Raw genomic sequence first — 20,127 nt, 5'->3', positions numbered from 1 at the left:
CCTCACTTGGAGGACTAATTAGTGCGTATTCTGATGATTATTTATTAGCACTTCCCTGATGCGCAGCTTCCCAGCAGCTCTTGTGTGATCTTGTGCAGAGACCCTCTCCTCCCGAGTCTTTAGAGCTTAGAGTTGCACTGTCATTTGTTCTCAAGAAGTAAACATGGAGCCTTTTTGTTACCCTCAAAGCTTTCCAGCTACTCCCAGTGCAGCCCAGCAGGATCCTGCTCCTAACTCAAACGGAATGTTATATATCGGATTTGTTTGCCTTTGCACATCGTCTGCTCACAGATGTTTGTCCTTTGGCTTGTTTCTTTTTCTAATTAATTTTTGATTAAGTTTTGAAACACCTTCTGTCTCCACCAGTTCCTGCCACCACAGGTAATCCTATTTACTCTGAACCCATCCTGGGGATCTGGGCTCTCAATGGCTCCACAATCCCAGTGGCTAAGAGGGAATGGGGACTTTCAATTAACTGGTTAAGTGGTCTTATCCCTCTTATCCGGACAAGGAAGGATGGTGTTTGGACTAAATGTGAGGGATGGAGAAAGGTGGATGAATTTGAGATATCTCTTGGAGGTGATGGGGTGTGGGGAGGAGTGGAAGCAAAGAGTTAGGGGTGGGAATTACCTGACAAAATGGGGCCAATATTGTGGAGCATGTTAAGAACATAGACACATACACTCACATCCTTTGAACCAGTAACTTCATTCTTTCAATTAGAGAAAGGAAGAAGAACAAAAATACCAATTACTAATATCCTGTTAGTACTAAGCACTGTGCTAGGCTTTTTAACAAAGTAGCTGCAGAAGCAGTAATAATGCCTAATGACAGCAGGCAACACTCCATCTTTACTCTGTACCAAGAATCATTCTAAATGCTTTATGTGTGTTCCTCCCTTTATTCCTTAAAGAGTATGGTGCCACTTTACAGGTGAGGAAACTGAGGCACAGAGAGGTTAAGTGACCTACCCCAGTTTACACAGCTAGTAAGGGGGTAGGGCTGATATTGAACTCAAGCAGGTGACTCCAGTGTCTGATCTCTTTAATTTTCTTCACCCACCACCTCCCAAGAGTGTGAGTTCAGATTTGAGTCACCAAACACAGAAACAGCCTGGGAGAGAAAGTGACAAAAGATGACTGTTCAGCAGCCAGGACTACAGGTGTGCAGCCTGGTTGGAGAATGATACTGGGTGTCTTGTGATGCACTGTTGGAGGCTCATACATCCCCTGAGCCAAACCAAGCCATGACTACCTAGTGTCCTCCTGTATCTGTTAATCCTGGCTTCTCTGTGCAGAGGGCACCCCAACTCTCTTTCCTCATTCCCAGGCCTCCTCCATTCCCCTCTTTTACACACTTTGTTTGTGGACTTAACCTTAAAAATCATCCCAGTAATCTGGGACTCCTGCTGGATGCTATTATGACAATAACTCCCCTGATAGTTATCATATGATTTTGAATTATGTTCCACACCAGGAAAGAGGAATATTGGTGTCCATTCAGATCAGTACTATAGATCATTGCCCAGCTGGAAATGAGCTGCTTTTCTCAGGCATACAGTGGGTACGATGCCTTAACCTTCAAAGCCAACAGTGGAGGTGGCTGCCCAGCATGAGAGAGTCACCCTCATCTTGCCTTTAGTCTACAGACCTTTCACCAAGACCCTCCTCCTCCTTAATTTTCCTCTGTATGTTATCTGAAGCATTGTCCACTCTACCAGGGATGTCCTAAACCTGCCATCGTGCCAAAGAAGATGAAATACTCTGGGATCACCATGCAGGACAAGATAATAAGAAAAGCAGGCCATCAACAGCAGGCCTAGCCCAGCTGAAGCAATTACCAAGTTCTTCCTCAATTTTGAGATTGCGGTGGGAAGAGCAGAGACGGTAGTGGTAAAATATAAATTATGTCATCTCTGTGCAATCAGAGGTTCTGAGCATTCCTTCATGCTGTCCTTTTCATTTTGGCTCCCTAAGTACTGTCACCTTTTAGAAAGAGTCATTGAACATGTGCACTCAAAGGTGACAGAGAAACCATAAGCTTGGGGTTCTGTGTACAGTGCTCTAAAGGAATTGTTCGTTGCAGGGCAGATGGGTGTGAGTGAGTGAGGCAGGCTGTAACAGCCCAGGTGTAAATAGGTTCTGAATGTTTTGAACATTATGTTTGGAGAGCAGGGGCCCTAGAATCAGACCCACCTCAATTCAAATTGCCTTTCCGCCACTTATTAGCCATATATCCCATTTGGGGCTAATTATGTCACCTCTTTGACCAAGCATTTTAAAAAATTGGGGCAGTAAGAATCCATACCAGAGAGCTGTGCTGAGGATTGAGATGATGTTTAAGAATATAGAGAAGAGGGGCAGCCCAGGTGGCTCAGAGGTTTAGCGCCACCTTCAGCCCAGGGCCTGATCCTGGAGACCTGAGATTGAGTCCCATGTCAGGCTCCCTGCATGGAGCCTGCTTCTCCCTCTGCCTGTGTCTCTGCCTCTCTCTCTCTCTCTCTCTCTCTCTGTGTGTGTGTGTCTCTCATGAATAAATAAATAAAATCTTAAAAAAAAATATAGAGAAGAGTTTTTTCTTTAATCCACAGGATAACCTTAGTAAACATTTTTTTTCATAATTAACAATTTTGCATAGGCAGCTTCCTGACCTTCCAGAAGCACATCAGTCCATGTGTCCAAACATTTGCCCATGCCATCCCTGCTACTTAGGATTCCTGCCCTCCTTGCTTTAGGTTTAATTCTCAAGAGGCAGGGCTGAGATGTGAATCTTGTGCAAATGAGTGTTGGAGTGCTCTTAGGAGTGCTTTTTAGCTGAAACTGAGCCTCAGCCTGAGCCCACAGGGAGTTCTGGAGTGTGAGTAGCACCACAGGGTTTTCACATATTGGAGCAAATGAGACACACTTTCACAATACTGTACCAGTCACTTATTGGCTACAGGCTGCCCCTGGGGAGACAGAGGTCAGGGCACACCCTCTCTGGCATCTTGGGCAAAGTGTGAGTCTCCAGATAAGGTGGCAGCTGTAAGCCCTTGGCAGCTAGTCATTCACAGCAGCTGGGAGATTGGTGAACTAGACCATAAAAGGCATCTGGGTGGGGTACTAGCTTTTCTTTTCAAGTGCACTTCAACTCATCCTTTTTTTTTTTTTTTTTTTCTATTTATTTTTAGATTTTTATCTATTTAAGAGACAGAGATAGAACACACATGGGGTGGTGAGCAAAGGAAGAGGGAGAAGCAGACTCCCTGCTGAGTAGGGACCCTACAAGGGGCTCGGTCTCAGGACTCTGTGATCATGACCTGAGTCACCCAGGTGCCCCCACTTCTACCCTTCCTTTAAGACCTAGCTCTGTGCCACCTCTTTTTAACACCCGTTTTTTTCGTGTTCTACCCATATTCTCTCTGGATCCATGAGACATTTCACTATGGGCATCTTGGTTATAGTACTTGGCACACTGTGAAATAATTACACATTTACAGATTAGAGCTGCCCCAGCAAATGAGACCTCTTATGTTGAGAGAAAGGAGAGCCAGTGAGGTGTAAGCTGAATGCAGGCAGTGTAGGGAGGGAGTGGGCACTCTGAAGTGAGAGATGGAGACTTAGGTTCACCATTTCAGTCCCAGCTTGTGTTTTTTTGTTTTGGAGTTGGGCAACTCTATACTCTTTCAGCCAGGCATGGGAATTACCTGGGAATGACAGGAGGAATTCTGAAAAGTCCAGAGATTGCATGGTTAAATTTCCCAAAACATTGGGGGTGGGAGTAAAACCTGGTAAATGTGCTGGAGCTCTATCCTGGGGTGTGGCCTGCCCTGACCCTTGCTTCCCTGAGTTTGGCAGCCTGAGTCAGAACTCTGGCCTGACTACTTAAGATAATCATTTACTGTGCCCTTATACCTCACAACACACAGACTGCCTTGGTGATTTCCACTGACAATAATGTGCCTCATCTGGAGCAACAAGGAGCCCATTTTGGGGGTCTGGGGGGTGCTGTTCAAAGGAGCCCTCAGAAAAAGAAGCCCAGCAGTGTGGGCTTGGTCCAGCTAAATAGAGAATGAACAGAGATGTGAGGTCATAGGGGTTGGGCAATAGAGAACAGGATGGCATTCTGGATAAGGATGGTGGGTTTCAAATTCTGGCTTTGAAGCTGATCAGCTGTGTTACCTAGTACAAGCTCTGTCAGCCTTTGTTTCTGTGTCTTTAAAATGAGGATAGTAATCAAATGGAATTTGAGGCTGAGTAGGAGCATCTAATGAGATTCTATCAGGTTTTTTTGTCTATAGCACTAGAACTTTTGGGGCCATATAGTTCTTGGTTGTGGAGATCTGTCCTGTGCATTGTAGGGTGTTTAACAGCATTCCTGGCCTCAACCTACTCAATGACAGTAACCCTTCCCTTTACTGTGACAAACAAAATACCTCCAGACATTGCCACATGTCCCCTGGGGGGAAATTACCCCTGGTTGAGACTCACTGAGCTACTACAGGTAAGGTCCTTAAAATAGAGCCTGGCCTATTATAAACACCCAAATATTAGCTATAGGTATCAATACTGTCCTTAGTATCATCATCAGTAGTAACAGTATGTATTAGGATAACACCAGCACCTGTTAAAAAAACAGCCCTCAAATTTAAGTCCTTTAACACAGTACAGTTTTTGTTTTGTTTTGTTTTGGTTTTGTTCTTGTTTTTTTGTTTGTTTGTTTTTTTGTTTTTGTTTTGCTTCCTTAGCAGTATTATACAGCTGTCCTTGGTGTTCTAACAGCCCTCCACAAGGTAATTCAGGGATCCAGGGATCCAGACTACTTCCATCTTACAATGTTCCCCTCCTCTTAGTCTTCACAGTACCCCAGAAATACTTAGAAATGCTTGGGGAAATATTGAGAAGTGTATGCAGAAATGCCTGGAGAGAGATACACCTGCCTGGGAAGCTCCTTGGTCTGGAAGTGACTTGCATCTCTACTGGTCACATTCCACTGGTGAAAACTAGTCACATGGCACCATTTAGATGCAAGGGAGCCTGGGAAATGTAGTCCCTGACTGGGCAACCGTTTCCTGGTGGCTGGCCAACTCCACATGAATCTTTGTTGGATGCTTAGTTGTTTCTATCATTTATTAGCAGGAAGGTCTAGTGGTCCTGATCACTCTCTTACCTGCCTCTATGTGGCCCTTTTCTGTTGCTTTGTAGTGTTTATAACCACATTATACTGTTCTTGGGTCCAACAAAAGGGAATCTGTTGAAATGGGACTCTCAGAATCTGTAGGAAAAGAGGAAAAAACGTTGGAAAGAGGCAAGACCCAAACTAGCTCTGGAATTCTGGGAAGTAGGAATATTCTCATAGCAGAATATCCCACCATTCATGGGATAAATATACTCCAGTCATTTGTTTTTCCCTCCTGTCATTGATTCAGAAGATCTCAGGAGAGAGGGGCTATACTTGGACATGTGTACATCTCCATTGTCCTGGGGGGATTGAAGAGATGCATCCAGCTTTGTGGTCCTCAACCCTATCTGCTCATCAGAGCCATCTGGAGAGCTTTAATGAATACCAATGCCCAATCCCCTCCCCACATCAATGAAATCAGGATGCCTGGGGCCAGATCCTGGACAGCAGCCTTTTGTCCAGCTCTCTGTGACTCCAAAGTGCAGTCAGTGTTAAGAATCATGGGATCTGCCCTTCCAAAGTCAGAAGTGGGAAAAGGGCCACTTCAGTTCACCTCCTCACTGAGTCCACACAAAAATGGAGTAGAGGTGATTTCTTGGAATGGAAATTGAGATTTTTTTTTAAAGACTTTATTTAAGAAAGAGAGTGCTTTCAGGGGGACAGGAAGAGGGAGAATCAGGCTCCTTGCTGAGCAGGGAACCCAACTTGGGGCTAGATCCCATGACCCTGGGATCATGACTCAAGCGGAAGGCAGATGTTTAACCAAATGAGCCACCCACGTGCCCCAGAAATTGAGATATTTTTAAGAAAAAAGATGAGATGCTGGGCAACCCAAAATGATGAGTGTTTATATACCCAGAATGTGCCTTGAGGTGTAACCTGTGGCCTGCATTCCCCTCCACAACATCAAAATATTCAAGGTCTGTTTGTTTTCCCCAGCCTCCACCTATTTCTCTATTCTTATCCAGGCAGTATGTCCTATTACCTCTCCCTACCTTAAATGCATTTTCACCAAGGACATGTAGAAGCAAGAGTTAGGGCTTTTTAACCTGAGGGAAAACATCTCCAATTATGGGATTCCAGGCACCATGACCAGGAAGAAGGGGGAGATATTGGGAGGTGGGGGTGGGGGGAGTGGAGGAGGGTGGCTGGTGAGGAGTCCAGAGATGTTTCCATAGCAATTTGAATCTTACCATAAGGGTTTTGGAAGGAAGGGCTATTACAGCTAGGGCACCACCTGTGCTTCTATCCATCTGTGGCTGATGGTTAAGGAGGGAAGGGAACGGATTTGGAGTCAGGCCAACCTGAGCTCACATTCCTACCCTGACTCTTAATTGCTATGTTGTCTGGAAAAGTTTCCTGACTTATCTGGGCTCTTAGTTCCCACAGCATTGATAAAAAGGTAATAATAACCCCTACCTGGTAGAATTGAGGATTGAATGACAGAGTGTAAAGAAAACTCAGAGCACAATGTCTGACATGTGAAGTGTGCAAAACTAATGTTAGGTTCCTTGTCTCTTTGCTTTATGCCATTTGGAGATACTCAGTCCAGCTTTGCTCCAAATCACCAATCCATGGGAAAGATATTATTAGGAAAATGGGTAGAATATTGGAAAGGATTGGTAGGAATTAGGTGGTGTGTAAATAATAGCTTTCCATTTTTTTTTTAAACTGGAGAAAACTTGGAAAACAGGAAAGAGAAAGAAGAAAATGAAATATCCAATTTTAGCTCCTGAAGAAAAACACCACTAATTATTTTTGGTATTTCCTTCCCACCTTTCTCCTAGTCATGTTTTAACATAATTGAAATCATGTAGTGTATGTTGTTTATGTTCTTTTTTTTTTCTTAGTATGTAAGCATCTTCCCATAGTATTCCAAACTTTGCTTAACCATCAGTTTATTAGAAATATAGTAGTTCATGAAAAGGCAATGACTCAGTGAGTGAGTCAGTCCCCTGTTGCTGGTCAACTAGGTAATTTCCATTACAAAAATGTCACAAAGCATCCTTTTGTGTCACAAACATTTGCTGTATTTCCAATATGTTCTTAGGAGAGATTCTCAGCAGCTGTGAGACTGGGTCAATGAAAAAGAAGTTTTTTGTTGTTGTTGTTTGTTTGTTTTATTCATGAGAGACACAGAGAGAGAGAAGCAAAGACACAGGCAGAGGGAGAAGCAGGCTCCATGCAGGGAGCCCGACGTGGGACTCGATCCCGGCTCTCTAAGGATCACACCCTGGGCTGCAAGTGGCACTAAACCACTGAGCCACCAGGGCGGCCCAAAAAGAAGGTTTTTAAAAGATCTTTGTCTACATTTCCAGATTTCTCAGCTAAATTTGAAAACAGACCCATCTTAGCTTTTTTTATTTTTTATTTTTTTTTAAACTTTGCAGCCTGACCTCAAAAAGGAACAGGGAATCTCTGGCAAGACACACAAATAAGAGTAACTTTTCCCAAAGATTATAGGGTCTAGTGGGAGTGGGCTTAGGCAGCCCTTGCATCCCCCTCCTCACACCAGCCCAGCCTCCTGTCTGCCTCATAATTAAGCTTCAGATAATGTTTGTAATCTCTTGGTGTTTTACAGCACATGTCAGGGTGACTGATGGGCTCGTCATAGCTCAGACACCCACCATTCCAGTGCTGTAACTACTTTAACCTTCCTAATACACCAGCTTCAAGGGCAAACCAAGGGCAGGGACTTGTCAAGCCCCCTCTTGCTCAGCCTCCCCACCACAGGCGGCTTTTCCTTTCCTCTCCCTGCCCTGCATCCTCTTGCTCCTCAGAATCATCCACAAGATAGACCTAAGGCAGTTGTTCAACACCATAAGTATAACTATTCTTAGGTTACAAGCTGCCAGAATTTTGAAGCAAGTGCATGTAAATATTTCATTTCTGACAGTGAGAGTTATTAAGAGAAACCTTGTGCATTTTCTAAAAGAATTTTAAGAGGCGTTTATTCATTGGACATGTCTGGAGCCTACGGAATTTGGTTGGGGGGGTGTTGAATATCATCTGTGAATGGGTTCTTTCCTTTTTTACACTCACATTTAAAAATCTGGGCTGAGTTCTGGTGGCTCAGTGGCTGAAACCAAGTCCTGGGCTAGAATGGAGGAGAGGGATGGCATAGAGAAGGGAAGCTACCTGCTTTAAAAAATACCCCTTTGAGTGGTCTGGTTGCTGGCTATTCCATTAAGTGCAGTGGAGCTTAAAATACCAGGTGTTAGGACTGGTTCTGTTATAGTTACTACACCAAACTCACATAAACGATAGCCATCTGATCTCCAGCTCCATACCAGACATTCCCATGAATCCATGCCAGAAAGACAGATTTTTGTGTCCGTTTTCTGAATGAGGAAACTGAGGCACACAAAAGTGAAGTAGCTTTCCCTGGCCATGCACACAGCTTGTAAGTGATAGAGCAAGGATTTACAAAGCCCAGGGATTTCTGATTCCAGAGCAACCCATAGATACTTTACAAGCTGGGGATCAAATTGAGCTCCCTGAACATCATCACTTGACAGTAAATCTGGAGTATCTCATGCAGAAATGCACAAAGAACAGCAAAGTGCACGTGTTTCTGTGAAAGGAAAGATATATTCACCATTTACTGTGTGCCAGGGACCATGTCAAGCTCTCTGAATATGTATTTTTTGCTTAACTATTAAAACGATCTTATAAAAACATATTTTCCATTTTGTAAGTATACAATTACAGGTCTGGAAAGGAAGAGTACCTTTTGTTGTGATTAACTAGTGCTGTGTAGCAATGTATCCCCAAACCTAGTGGCTCAAGACAGCAGCTATTTATTATAGATCAAAATTTTTGTGAGTCAGGAATCCGGGCAGGGTATGCCAGACAGACATGGACCGATGAGGTTTCTTGGTGGCATTCAGCTGCCAGACGGACAGCCTGGAGGGTCCAAGATGGCTTTTCTCACGTGGATGGTACATTGGCCAGGGAGGCTGGAAGTATGAGCTCGTCAGGGACTCTCCATCCAAATGTCTCCATGTGGCCTCTCCCCAGTGGTCTCAGGGTAGTTGAACTTCTGATGTGGTGGCTGAGGGCTCTCAGAGCTCCCCACAGACAGTGGTAGCAACTGCCAGTCTTTTCAGGCTGGCCTAGAACTGAAACAACATCCCTTATGCTGTAATCTGTTGGTCAAGGTGGTTTTAGAGCCCACCCAGATTCATGGGTTGGGAACATAGACCCCACCTCTCAGTGGAAGAAGTACCAAAGAACATGTGGCCAATTTCAATCACTACATGTGCCTAAGATGACATATCTAAAAAGTGATAAAAGCAGGTTTTGAACTCAGAACTTGACTCCACAACCATGCTTAGAGTCCCTAGCATCCAGGTCATTCAGCTGTTGCAAGTAGGACATTGCAGGGAGAAATACCAGTGTTATTTTTAAGAAATAACATGGGGATGCCTGGGTGGCTCAGCAGGTTTAGCTCCTACCTTCAGCCCAGGACGTGATCCTAGAGTCCTGGAATCGAGTCCCACATCGGGCTCGATTTTAAATAAAATTTAAATAAATAAAATATTTTTAAAAAGAGAGAGAGATAACATGGAGGATGCCTGAGTGGCTCAGTGGTTGTGTATCTACCTTTGGCTCAGGTTGTGAGCCAGATGGAGTCCCACATCAGGCTCCTCACAGGGAGCCTGCTTCTCCCTCTGCCTATGTCTCTGTCTCTCTCTGTGTGTCTCTCAAAAATAAAATCTTATAAAAAAGAGAGAGAGATAACATGGAAACAACATCATGGGGGGCAGAGTTTCCATGTTCCCAGTTAACAAAGAAGTAAATTCTTTCAGATGAGGGAAGTGACCTCAAAGACTCTCAGCTGCGGAGTGGCAGGAGCCCTGTTTGTCTTATTCCACAACCCAAGCATGTTTCTGCTTTATGATTCTTTGATGATAGTACTTTAAGGTATTCTATGAACAGCAGTGAAAGCAATCCCGAGACTCAGTCAGTTCAAATAAAGAGTTGACTCAAGCGGGTGAAGAATTTGCAACCTGTTGCTGACCCTTCGTTTAAGGTGATTAAAATGTTTCCTGTTATCCCAGAATAGATCATTAAGATGATAACTGAATACAAAGGAGGGCTGAGCATCCCTTACACTTGAAAGAGGCCCAAGCACAGGAGGGCTTAGATAACCTCCTCAGAGGTTATCTGTGTCAGAGGGACAAGCCAGCTCTGCTATAGATAAGAGAAAAAGATCCGAGGATTCAGGGAGAGAGGAAAATGATCAGTGTCAACCTGAAAAAAAGCTGAACTCTAAGGGGATCTCTTATAGATACTTGGGGAGCCAATAGTAAGAGGACTCAGTCTGCTCATGCAGCTTCTTTGCTGATGGTTCCTTTCTGCTTATTCAAGCAGAAGAGAAAACAGAGTGGGTATAAAATAAGGGAACAGCTTTAGTCTCAGCTTTGCTCTTGCAAACTGACCAGTGAGTTTCCTCAGTGTCAAGAGGATACCACAGAAGAGCTGGGTTTGAGCCACCTGGCTTGTGTACCCAAGAGATTAGTCGCAAAGTGAGGGGACCTCGGCACCAAGAGACTGACGGAATTAATCACTAGAATTTGGAAGAGGTTGGATGGACGTGGATTTTCTATCAGGGAATCATGCAGAGGGTCTTGGACAAGGCAGTGCTGCAGGGAAGGGGTGTGGCCAGGCCTGCTAGCTCTACTCTCTAAAACCATCTTCTCCTCTTTGATATATAGCTTGACCACATGTGACCACATGACTGAGCTCTGTCCAGTAGAATGTGAGCTGAAATGCATGACATTTTTCTGGGTCTGGTTCGTAAAGACAACCATTGTGTTCCTCATTGTGTTCTCCTCCTGCTGGCTGGCTGGTATGGAGACGACCATGGTGACCTTGGAAGCCACAATAAAGATGGCAGAGCCTCTTTCAGCCTGGATCCCTGAATGATTGTGTGGAGGAGAGCTGGCCTCTAATGTGTTCTTCCACTTAGGACTGTTATGCGAGCAAGAAACAAATACCTGTTGTGTCAAGCTGTTAGACATTTAGTTTTATCTGTTGCTGCAACTTCAGTGTTCCTGACAAATATAGAAAGCCTGCACCCACAGGCTCCCCAAAATCTACTTGTGCCCCATGAAGGTATCTAGAATCACAGAGACCTAGATTCAGTTGACTGCTCTACCAGAGAAGTAATTTAGCGTCTTTAATACTTATCTAGATCCACTTAGAGTGAGCTCTGTCAGTAAAATGAGCTAATAAGTTCTTTTGTGTCCTTAGACTGTTTTGAGTTGTTTCTATCCCATACTACCAAAAAAGGCCTGTCTACCACTTCCCTTATAAAAGTAATAGAGCAGTACCCTAAAACGTTCAGCACAAAAGATTGAATAGTTGGGAGCAACAGAGCCCCAGATGGTTTTTTGGCATCTCAGACTCAAGTGCTTAGGAGATTCAATGAGTGTGATGGAGCAGTGATCTTCCCTACGTCAATTAACTATGTCCTGGTATTTATTAACCTGTGGGGGGTCCCAGGAGGGAATCCATATCTCCATTGTGTGGGCATAATCCCCACACAGGTTTTGAAGGCAGTTTTAAAGTCTGATCTGTGTTCAAACCCTGATTCTGACACTCTATGGTGTGGAAAGGAACTTAGCATTCCAGCCTCCACCTCCCTATCTGTCATTGTGGCAGGACAGCCAGCTCCTAGAGTTGAGGTTGGGATGTCAAGGTAATCATGTATGTCAAGTTCCTAGCACAAGGGAGGAAGAAACCCTTAATGTCGGCCTTTGCAATTTCAAACACATATAAAGAAAGGGAAGAAGAGGAAGGAAATGATTAAAGGGATGGAAAATGGCTGGAACAAAGCTTTTAGGAGTGTCCTGCTGGGAGTTTCGGCATCCCTTCTGTGCCCTATGCTGGTGCACAGAATGGCTCACCTCAAACATGGCTCTAATCATATCAGCCCCTGCTGGAAACCCTCTGATGGCTGCTGCTGACAAGATAAAAGCCAAATGCCTTAGCCTAGCACCTGCAGCCCATATAGAACCCTCACTCATGCAGCTGGCCTCTGAATTCTGTTCTAGGTGCCCGACATACCACAGCAAGTCACAGATGGGCCCCTGAGGTCTGTAGTGTCACATTCCTGAATAAGCCCTGACCTATGTGTGTTAGAAGTGAATCTAACTTAAGACTATACAATCAACCCCCGATGAAGTATATAGAGGGTTCCAGTAACTTTCACCATTTGCTTTTCCTATGTTTATCTAATATGTGGAATTATAAATCCTAAGCATGTTTTATCTCCAGTTGGCCATAGGCCCCACCACTCTCTATCATGACTATATGACCCAGCTTTTACTCTATCATATGAATGGGTGAGAGAGTTATGTTTAGTTCACTCTTCAGTGAGGAAAACAAAATACAAAAACAAAAAAACCAGCATTTCTCCTAAGTCTTTTATTTAATGTTGAAGCACTATAAAGCATAACTTTTATCCTATTTTAAATTTATGTTTAGTTTGACAAATAATACATGGATATATTTTCAATGAAAAAAATTTCAAACAATTCAGAAAAAGAGAAAGTCCCCACAACTTTTTTCACCCATCAATTCTCCCTCAAGTTCCAGTTTCCTCCTTAGAGGTAGACCTTTTGTTAACTTGATGAATATCCTCCTGGACAGTTTTCAGACATACATCTACATGGATACAGGGAAGGGAGGAATGTATAATGCATACACGCCTTTAGGTTGTTTTTTTTTTCTTTTTTCATTTATCATATGTGCTATATAGTTTTTCATGTCAGAACACTATGAAAAACATAATATTCTAACTGTGCATAATATTTTATAATATGGATGTAACATAATTGATTTGGCTTAGAGGACCATAAATTTGGAGTCCAACAGGCACATCCAGACTACATATGTATTTTGTTTGTCCAGAGCCATATCTAACTGTTTCAAATTAAATGCAAATAGCTTTAGGTAGAGTAGGCAATCTCTAATTTCCACACAGGCCTCTCCATTCCCTATTATCTTACAGGCAGCCCACATTATGCATTTTCATTACTTCCCTGGCCCCTGTGGTCATTTGTGTGTTCAAACTCAGTATTTTAGCCATTCTTTTATTTGTGGGTGTTTAAATTTTTTAGAAATGTATTGTTATCATGAACAATGCTGCAATGAATAGCTATATATTTATCTAAGGTAGATGTAAGAATTGGGTTTGCACACAGTTAGGAGACACAAAATTTATTTATTTATTTATTTATTTATTTATTTATTTATTTATTTATTTATGAGACTCAAAATTTAGAAGTTAGGAGACATACACAGAGTTAGGAGACACACACTAAAATTATGAAGTGGAGAAAATCCAAGTTAGCTGAGAACTGTGTTGCCCATGTGCTCTGTGAAGCAGGGAGAGGGATACAGCTTAAGACCTACTGCATATCATGCTACCCTTTTACATTCCCATTGGTTTTCAGCAGGGAGATGTGTGTGTGTACAAGTACACACACACACACACACACACACACACACACACGTGGGATTGTGTAGCCAGGGCATCTGTCGTGGATTGCTTGGGAATCAGCTCTTCTCCCAGGCTCAGCTCTGATAGGGCTCCCGAGCAGAGAGCAAGAGCAAGGAGGCTCCGGGCTCTGATATTCATCACACCTTGAAGTGTCTCTCCAGGGCTAGCCCCTGGATTCAAGGTTTGGCAAGCCTCAGACCACAGCTAATGGACTCTCTTGGTTGAGGTCAGTTTGAAGGCTGGCCTCCTGTTTAGGAGGCTAATGATGCGTGAAGCTGCCCAGTAGGCAGCAGGCTCTGTCTGAGTTACTTCCGGGGCTAACCCTTACGTGAAGACTGGTCTGATGCGATGAGCTAAGTGTGGGAGAGGTGCTTCTGAGAGCTGGGTCAGTATGAACTACAGGGACTGGTCAGCTAATTCAGGAAGACATAGATTCCTAAGCACTTTGTTGGAGTCACAACCGTGAGCTAGTCTTGATCTGTATCATTTTCAAGTATGGGCTGCCATAACAAAATATCATAGCCTGGGTATATTAAACAACAGAAATTTATTTCTCATAGTTCTGGAGACTGGAAGTCTAAGGTCAAGGTGCCAGCAGAATTAGTGTCTGTTGAAGCCTGTCTCCTTGGGTTACAGATGGCTTCATTTGTGTTCTGTCCTCATGTAGCCTTTCCTTGATGCATACAGGTGAGAGAGAGAGAGACAGAGAGACAGAGAGACAGAGAGAGAAAGAGGAAGCAAAGGGAAGCTAGAAAAAGATGTCTCTGATGTTTCTTCTGATAAAGACACTAACCCCATTGTGAGGAGCCAACACTCATTACATCATCTAAACCGAATTACCTCGAAAAGGCCCCATCCCCAAATACCATCACATGGGGATTACAACTTTATGAATTTTAAGGTGATACAATTCAGACCACAGCAGTCTGGTAGGAAAATATGACTGAGGTTGGCCAAATCAACCTTGGATATAAGATAGAGTTGCAAGACAGAAAGTTATCATATCAGAAAGAAATTCTTACCTGCCCTTATGCATATTTAAACACATAGGAACAATGGTGGATGGTGTCTAAATCAAATCCTTGTTGTTGTTACATAAATTAACCCATTTATGATAGACTAGCAATGGTTTTTTTTAGATTTTATTTATTTATTCATAAGAGGCACACGGGGGGGCGGTGGGGGTGGTGGGAGGAGGCAGAGACACAGGCAGAGGGAGAAGCAGGGTCCATGTGGGGAGCCCAATGCGGGACTTGATCCCAAGTCTCCAGGATCAGGCCCTGGGTTGAAGGCGGTGCTAAACTGCTGAGCTACCTGGGCTGCCCAGCTAGCAATGTTTTAAATGGTGGAGCTTCTCCTGGACTTTCAACTCCTTCAGTCCTCTGATGGCATGCTTTATTGTGAAGGCAGGAGTAGCGTTGTAGGTCCAGGCACTACCAGCTATGGTTTTCATGTAGGAACAACAGTGCCAGATCCCCACAGCTTGTCTTTTAATCTTGGTTTTTGTCACAGAATCTTGGTTTTGTCACAAGTATAACTTGGCATGCTGGCTTATTTCAATCTATTTGCCATTTTCCTGAGGGAGGCACCATAATGGGTCCTGTATTTACTGATGATTCTGACCTTCTTCGTGCGTTTAGTCGTGTTGCTGCAAACTAGCTGTGAGCCCAGAGATAGAAAATGGGCTGTGGGTAGGAGCCTGAAAGTGTATATGATGTTATCTTGGGTTTTAATTGATTTCCCTACTTAGTGATGTTCTGGGCTTGGAAACCCCATGTTCTTTATGAAGTGGGAATAATCAGAGTTGTTTTGGGGATTAAATGAGACAGTAAGTGTAAAGTTGGCACAGTGCCTGGCACAATGTTTCATTTAACAATATTTTGAGGCATTTTAAAAACAGAAAGCTGCAGTTGCTATAGTTTGTAGTTTTACCTTTCCCTTATACTGACTTGAAACTTTAAGAAAAAAAAAAAACCCTCAAAATTGTCTTCAATGCCTTTGCTTTTTCAGTGTTCATTTAATCATTATCAGTGCACGGGCATTGCACACAGCCCTCCTCCTTTTTTTTCCTGGCAAGATGGTTATAATGTGTTGAAAATATTAATTATCTTCCTCACCTTATACACAGGACTGGAAAAAACAAATCTTGTTGCTGTGCTTGGTAGAAGAAAAAGTACCTCTGTGCGTGTGTGTCCCTGCGTGTGTCTCTGTGTGTGTATTGCACTCATTGTCCCCTTGGGTCATAACAAATTATTGATGCCAGTTCCTTTAAAAAGACAATTAATCCAATTACCTTCTTGTTGAATCAATACTAATGTCTTTTTTTCTTTAACTTTCAGGTTTTGACAAGCCTGGCTGCCAGCAAAGCTGAGGTAGGAAATATGGTTTTACTGTCTCTTTGGAGGACATTTTGACGTGGTTTCCTTCTGTAATGCAGTGAAATGGGTATCCTAGCTGTGTTATTCTCTGTGTAGTCTCCTGGTGATTTGGATAGGGTGTAGTCAGTAGGCTGGTTTCCATGGTGCTGTTTGGGGCTCTCCAGGTGTGCACTGAGTAGCCTGGTAAAGATGGTTGGTGGTTTCAAAGCCAGATATCCTGTTTGCTTGCTTCTGTCTTGGTGACTTCAGGGTCTGTCTGTATACATTATGATTCCAGTTCCACTAAGATAAACCCTTTGGCAGTGAGACCTCCATCTGTCTTTATGCTGTTCTTCCATTTCCTCCCTCCTCTTCCTCACCTTCCTTGTCCTCTGGGGGCATGAAGAGAACTGTGGCTGAGGCTGGTAAAGGATAAAAAAGACATTGGTCAGAGGTCATTAGCAAGGTGACCATCGCTGGGAATTGTATGTGATGCTCTTTAATGAATATCTCCAAAATATATCCAGTGCCATGGGGCAGTTGCACTCCCAATCCCAAGTTACTGTGTGGATAGAACAAGGAGCATCAACCGTGGCCTCAGGAGCCTGGGGTCTGCATGACCTTGTGCATCACTGTAACTGCTTAGATTCTCTCTCCTCATGTGCCCAGTGAGGATGAAGATAATTACACTTCCTTTGGATCTATCACATGAGTGTGGAGGCAGATTCTTGCAGGCCTCCACAAAATGAAAGGGGAGACCATTGTCAAAGAGTGGAAACACTAGTTGAATGTCTGTCTCCTTTGATACGATAGCTTGTAATGCAAACGTTTTCCAAGAACTATAATTCATTAGTGGTGAAAATGTTACTTTGAATGCCTAGTGAGGCAGGTATTTGGGGAGCAGTTCAACGAGGGGGGAAAGAAGTGGAAAGCAGAAGGATGGGGTGGATGTAAGGAGCCACTAGTGTCATCTGCCTTCCATGGTCTTGTGGCCAATGACTTGAGCTAGTCATTTATCTTCCCAAACTTAATTTCCTCATTTTCAGAATGAGAATACACATCACATGAGGTTGTTCAGCATATTAAAATGGCAGTATCAGTATTCACTCTTCTAGCCTGCTGTAACTAGAATACCAGTTTTCATGTATTCAGCATGAATATACCATTTGTTTGTAAGGCTTTACATGTATCATCTTATAAAATCCTTACAGAAATGTTGTGATGTGCACACTATTATAATCCTGTTTTCAGAAGGATAAACTGAGCTTCAGAAAGATTTAAGAACTAAAAAAAAAAAAAAAAAAAAAAAAAAAAAAAAAAAAAGAAAGATTTAAGAACTTGCCTAGAGCCATTCAACTGGTGAATGATAGAGCCAACATTCAAAGTGGGGTACAAAGTATTGACTCTTAACTGCCATCAGGCTGCTGTAACAAGATCACATAGACTGGGTGGTCTAAACAACAGAAACTTATTTCTCACAGTTAGAAAGGTTGGGAATTCCAAGGTCAAGGCTCTGACAGATCTAATGTCTGGTGAGAGCTCTCTTTCTGGTTTGCAAGGTAGCCATCTTCTTGTTGGGTCCTTGTATGGCAAGAGAACAGAGAGAGGAAGCAAGCTCTTCTGTCTTTTCTTATAAGGGCATAAATCCCATTTGTAAGGGCTTCATCCTCATGATCTGATCACTTACAAAGGCCCCACCTAATACCATTACATTGGAGGTTAAGATTTTAACCTATGAATTTTGGAAGGACACAAACATAAAAGTCCATAACACACATAAACTTGGTGCATAGTGGGTGTTAATAAATGTTAATACTTATACTCAATAAGGGCTAGTCCTTCTTTCTAGATTATACCCAAATGTATCTCAGGCCTCTGGGGTCAGCACCACGGACAGCTGCCCGTTTCCTGTGATCTTCCATCTTTTCCCCCCAGAAAGTCTCACATTTGTGTCACATTTGGCAATTTAAAACAAACAACAATAAAAACACCTTTACATATGTTGCCCCTTTTCAATTTCACAGAAATCACATATGGGAGGATATTATTACTGTCATTTCCAGGTTTAAAAATGGAATTTTAGAGAATTGGAATACTGTAAATGTTGGTAAAATGTATAATGATCTAGTAATTCCTCTCCTGCTTGTGTGCCCAAGAGAAAATAGTGCTTGTGTCCACCAGAAAACGTACACAGGACTTTTCATAGAAATTTTATCATAGCCAAACCAAATGTCCATGAATAGCATTATAGATAAATAAACTGTGGTATATCTGTGCAATGAATACAAGACAACAATCCAAAAGAATTATGTATACATATATGAAACAGCCTGTATGAATCTCAGAAACATAATGGTGAGTAAAAAAAAAAAAAACAAAAAAACAAAAAAGCAAAAAAACAGAATAAAAGAATGTACTCTGATTTTATTAGCATGCATTTAAAACTAACACTCATTTCTGGTGATAACAGAAACAATAGTGGTTACCTCTGGGAGATGCTGATTAGGAGGGGGGCACAAGAGAACTTACTAGAGATAGAGATACTCAACACCATGACCTGGATATGGTCATACAGGTAACCAGCACATGTAACATTTATGGAGTGCCTTACTTAGGATATAGGCATTTCTTAGTACACAATTTGCATATCAGTAGGAGGAGTGGGAGGGGGAAGGAAAGGAAAGAAAGCATAAATGTTAAAAATATAAAATAGGGGGATCCCTGGGTGGCTCAGCAGTAGCGCCTGCCTTCTGCCCAGGGCGTGATCCTGAAGTCCCAGGATCGAGTCCTGTATCAGGCTCCCTGCATGGAGCCTGCTTTTCCAAACCCTGCCTGTGTCTCTGCCCTCCACCCTCTCTCTGTCTCTCATAAGTAAATAAATAAAATATTTTTAAAAAATTATATATATATAATTATATATATATAAAATAGGATAGGGGGGACACCTGGGTGGCTCAGCGGTTGAGCATCTGCCTTCGACTCAGGGCACGATCCCATGGTCCAGGGATCGAGTCCCACATCGGGCTCCCTGCATGGAGCCTGCTTCTCTCTCTGCCTATGTCTCTGCCTGCCTCTCTCTCTGTGTCTCATGAATAAATAAATAAAATCCTTTTAAAACTAAAATAAAATAGGATAGTGGAAAAAGGATAATAATCAGGTGTGGGAATGGGATGAAAGTATAAGAACCATCGACACACAGACAACACTGTAGATCAAAAATAACCTAAATTCACTCACTCATCCATTCCCTCCTTCCTTCATTTTTACTCTGGACTCCTGTTTCCCAGATGGAACAGGTTTTTTTTAAAAAAAAGAAAACAAAAAAAACTTTTTCCTTCTCCTAACCGTTGTTTCTAAGGCTAAATTGTAATTGCTGCAGCCAGATCATATTTTTTGCACTACTGCAGGGAGGTAACCTTTTATTAATTGAATTTCTAATGGCAATTCATCAAAGCAAGCGATCACCGTTATTTAATGCATGATCCATATTCATGGCATGTTCTGTTAGGTAAATAATAGTGGCTCTGGGAAAGTGCTTCTGTGAGGTCCTTTTCCTTCTCAAATGACTTTCTTTTTTCCTAAGTACAGACAAACGGTTGTAATTTCAGAAGAACAAACCCCACCTGTGGAGGAGTCATTGGTTACAGGGAGGACAAGAAGAATTACAGACCCACAGAATCAGTGAGAATGAATGGCTTTGCCAGTTCCCTTTCTCTCTCCAGATTGACAGTGAATATGTGAATAACGTTTGCTAAATCTGGACTTTGAAAACATGACAGCAAGCTGTTTGTGCCAATAATTTTTCATGGCATATGCCACCCCTCCCCGCACCACACACAGTTTTAATAAGATGGCACATGGACTATTGAGAAATGTTAAAACCCTGCAGAGGAAAGAGCTTTATCTTGTGACCAAATTCTGCCCAGCAATGTTTATGACAGCTGAAGAATTTATCTTAAATTCCCTCTGCTAGCCGCAAAGCACATGGCCCTTTGTCTCCGAGCAGCCTGTAAGAACCAAACTAAGATGTCACATACATAATATAACAGATAAATGGCCCAATTTCCATGTCCACATGATGAATGGAATGCAAGTTCA

General features: G+C 42.7%; 1 protein-coding gene across 10 annotated transcripts in view; it reads left to right on the top strand.

Moving 5' to 3' along the window:
- The window catches only part of RBFOX1 (RNA binding fox-1 homolog 1), a 2,034,214-nt gene that overhangs the window by 480,526 nt on the left and 1,533,561 nt on the right, over positions 1–20,127 (top strand). For all 10 annotated transcript variants that reach the window (XM_038540446.1, XM_038540439.1, XM_038540440.1 and 7 more), the window contains exon 4: positions 16,012–16,044. In XM_038540446.1, coding sequence (XP_038396374.1) covers positions 16,012–16,044 — 33 coding nt within the window. The remainder of the gene's footprint in view (positions 1–16,011; positions 16,045–20,127) is intronic.

This window comes from Canis lupus, chromosome 6, assembly GCF_011100685.1.
Source record: "Canis lupus familiaris isolate Mischka breed German Shepherd chromosome 6, alternate assembly UU_Cfam_GSD_1.0, whole genome shotgun sequence".
Lineage (NCBI taxonomy): Eukaryota > Metazoa > Chordata > Mammalia > Carnivora > Canidae > Canis > Canis lupus.
This window is presented reverse-complemented; position numbering and strand designations above follow the sequence as displayed.